This window comes from Brassica oleracea, chromosome C9 (genome assembly GCF_000695525.1).
Source record: "Brassica oleracea var. oleracea cultivar TO1000 chromosome C9, BOL, whole genome shotgun sequence".
In the NCBI taxonomy this organism is placed as follows: domain Eukaryota; kingdom Viridiplantae; phylum Streptophyta; class Magnoliopsida; order Brassicales; family Brassicaceae; genus Brassica; species Brassica oleracea.
Genome location: NC_027756.1, coordinates 23,367,479 through 23,370,014, shown reverse-complemented (window position 1 = coordinate 23,370,014; position 2,536 = coordinate 23,367,479). Strand labels below are relative to the sequence as shown.

General features: G+C 32.3%; 1 protein-coding gene across 1 annotated transcript; it reads left to right on the top strand.

Moving 5' to 3' along the window:
• The first annotated feature begins 26 nt into the window (after positions 1-26).
• LOC106314601 lies at positions 27-621 on the top strand. The gene is made up of 3 exons (XM_013752449.1): positions 27-106; positions 189-362; positions 442-621. The coding sequence occupies exons 1-3, from the start codon at positions 71-73 to the stop codon at positions 619-621; spliced, it is 390 nt and encodes a 129-aa protein (XP_013607903.1). The 5' UTR covers positions 27-70.
• The last annotated feature ends 1,915 nt before the right edge of the window (positions 622-2,536 follow it).

The window sequence follows — 2,536 nt, the reverse complement described above, 5'->3', positions numbered from 1 at the left end:
AGCTCCGGGACAGAGTGCTACTCAACCTGTTCCCCCTGTGTTCAGTGATCCATTTCCGCATAAACTGGAGATGCTGCAAGATATCAGAAAGAACTATGTAGAAGCGGTTAGTTGTTGTCAATAAAATACCCCCGGTTACCTCTTAAATTGTTTGTGAGCAGAAATCACTCTTGAAAGCTGAATTCCAGAGGAGGAGTGCTGAATTAAATGAACAATTCAAAAGAAAGGATGATGACGTAGAAGCCGAGTATACAGCCAAGAACTCCGACCATACATCATCTTTACGTATGTTCAGTAACCTTCAGCTTGAACTTGACAAGAGTCAAAGACAGTCAGAGATCAAAAAGAACTATGAAGAAGAGGTTAGTTGTTGTTAATATCTAAATACCCGGTTACCTTCCCCAGTGTTGACTGACTCTCTCTTAAATTGTTTGTGAACAGGATTCACTCTTGACAGCTGAACTCAAGAGGAGGAGGGCTGAAGTATATGAAGAGTTCAAAAGAAAGCATGTTGACAAAGAAGCCGAGTATACATACAGCCAAGAGCTCCGACCATACATCATCTTTTCCATCTTCAGCACACTGCCCAATGCCTCAGCCAAGATAGCCTCTCATCTCTAACACAACTCCCATCATTATCAGCTTCTCCTGTAATTGCAAGTAATGTAGCTGTCAATGTAAGACACTGATGAGTTAGTGATGTTGACATCGTAAAATGTACTATGCGCTCTGTTTGCTTCTTTGGTTACTCATGTTTTTTGCTTTAATCCTAGGATATCTTCTTTCTGTTTGTTTTTTTCTTCCCGGGTAGTATCTATCACCAAGCCAAATTTAGAACTTGCAAGTGTTTCCACATATCAGTGCTGAAAAAAACCAGAAACATAATCTTCAAAATTCGTTGAGAAGATTCATATAAGTATACTCCTCCCATCTATATAATTCGTCCCTTTTGAATTGATTCTGATTTATAATTATTAAAATTGGGTGGGTTTCATAATTTTAACCCGGGATTACGGGATTATTTAACAATGGGTTGGGTTAGTTGAAAATTGGTTTTTATAACGCTCTTGCCGGTTAATTAAAGGCAATCATTATTCCAAATCGGTTCGTTATAATGAGTATTTGTATAGTTCATGATGCATGCCAAATTAAAGTAAAATTATTTACCATGTATAGGAAAGATGCAAGAAATTATGAGGTTTATACCCAAGAAGCTCTATATCGTATAACAAAGACAACCCCCGTTGTTGCTTCCTTTATACATTGCTGAGCTTTTTAATTGTCATTTGCAGGTGCATATCACAGATACTAACTTCAAACACATTTTCCTGTTCATGATTTCTGAGATTTATTACATTAATATATTTTGATCCCCGTTTTTAAAATTCAATATTATTTTTATTTACAAAATTTTATATAGTAGAAATTATAATATTTATCTATAGTTTATTTATTTTAATTTTAATATAATTTATTTAAATTTATGTAAACTTTTTTTTTAGTTTTCTAAAATTAGGTTTGAATGTTTAAAAAAATTTTGAATAAATATTATACATATCTTAATTTAAATATTTAAAATTATGGTCACTTTTGTTTTTGAAACTGAAAAATTATGGTCACTTATATGTTTTTAATCCAACTCACCACCAAAACTATATAACCCATGTTTGTGTCAAATTTAATGAAATAACTAAAACAAAAATCAAAAGAGTTTTCTAGAGAGAGGGTAGAGAGAGATATGAAGAGAAAAGAAGAAAGAGAATGTGATTTTGGTTACTTAGTTTTGGTTTTTTGTTGAGTGATTGGGTGCAATTTCTCTAAAATTATAGGTGACCTCTGGCAATCAAAAAATATTTGTAGAACATATATACACTATATGAAAAAATAAAGAGCTTAAAAACTCTGCTATTTTCTCTACTTGACCCTAAAAATAAAGATCTTAAAAAGGTTCGCTAAATAAGTCATTTGGAATTCTTAATAAAATTTATAAAATACTGAAAATAAAATATGGGTTGAACAACAACAACAAAAATGCTAGGAGAAATAGTCAATATGTAATTATTCTTTTTGAACAACCACTACCATTAACACTAAAGGTTTAGTACAAGAAACACTACAAGAAAACACATGCTTAACGACGAAAATTAACGAGGAAAAACAATCCTCGTAAATTTGCGTCGAGTTTACGACGAATTTAAGTGAAAAACTAAAGTCATCGTTATTTTCTCGTAACGTAACGACAAAACTGTTTCGTCGTAAAGTGGATGTAATTTTACGAGTATTTTACGAGGAAAAACTATTTCCTCGTAAATACGACGTAAACTTTGCGTGGTATTTACGAGGGAATAGTTTACGTATATTTAGCGAGGAAATTTTTGAATCCACCAACTTCATAGGTGTTACACGTTTTTTTTGCCCACCTAATTAATTTTCGTCGTAAATTCATAGCAAAATTACAACTACCAGATTCGAATTTTCCTATAAATATGGATGTTTGAACATCATTTTAAACACACCAACAACAAAAAACGTGAAA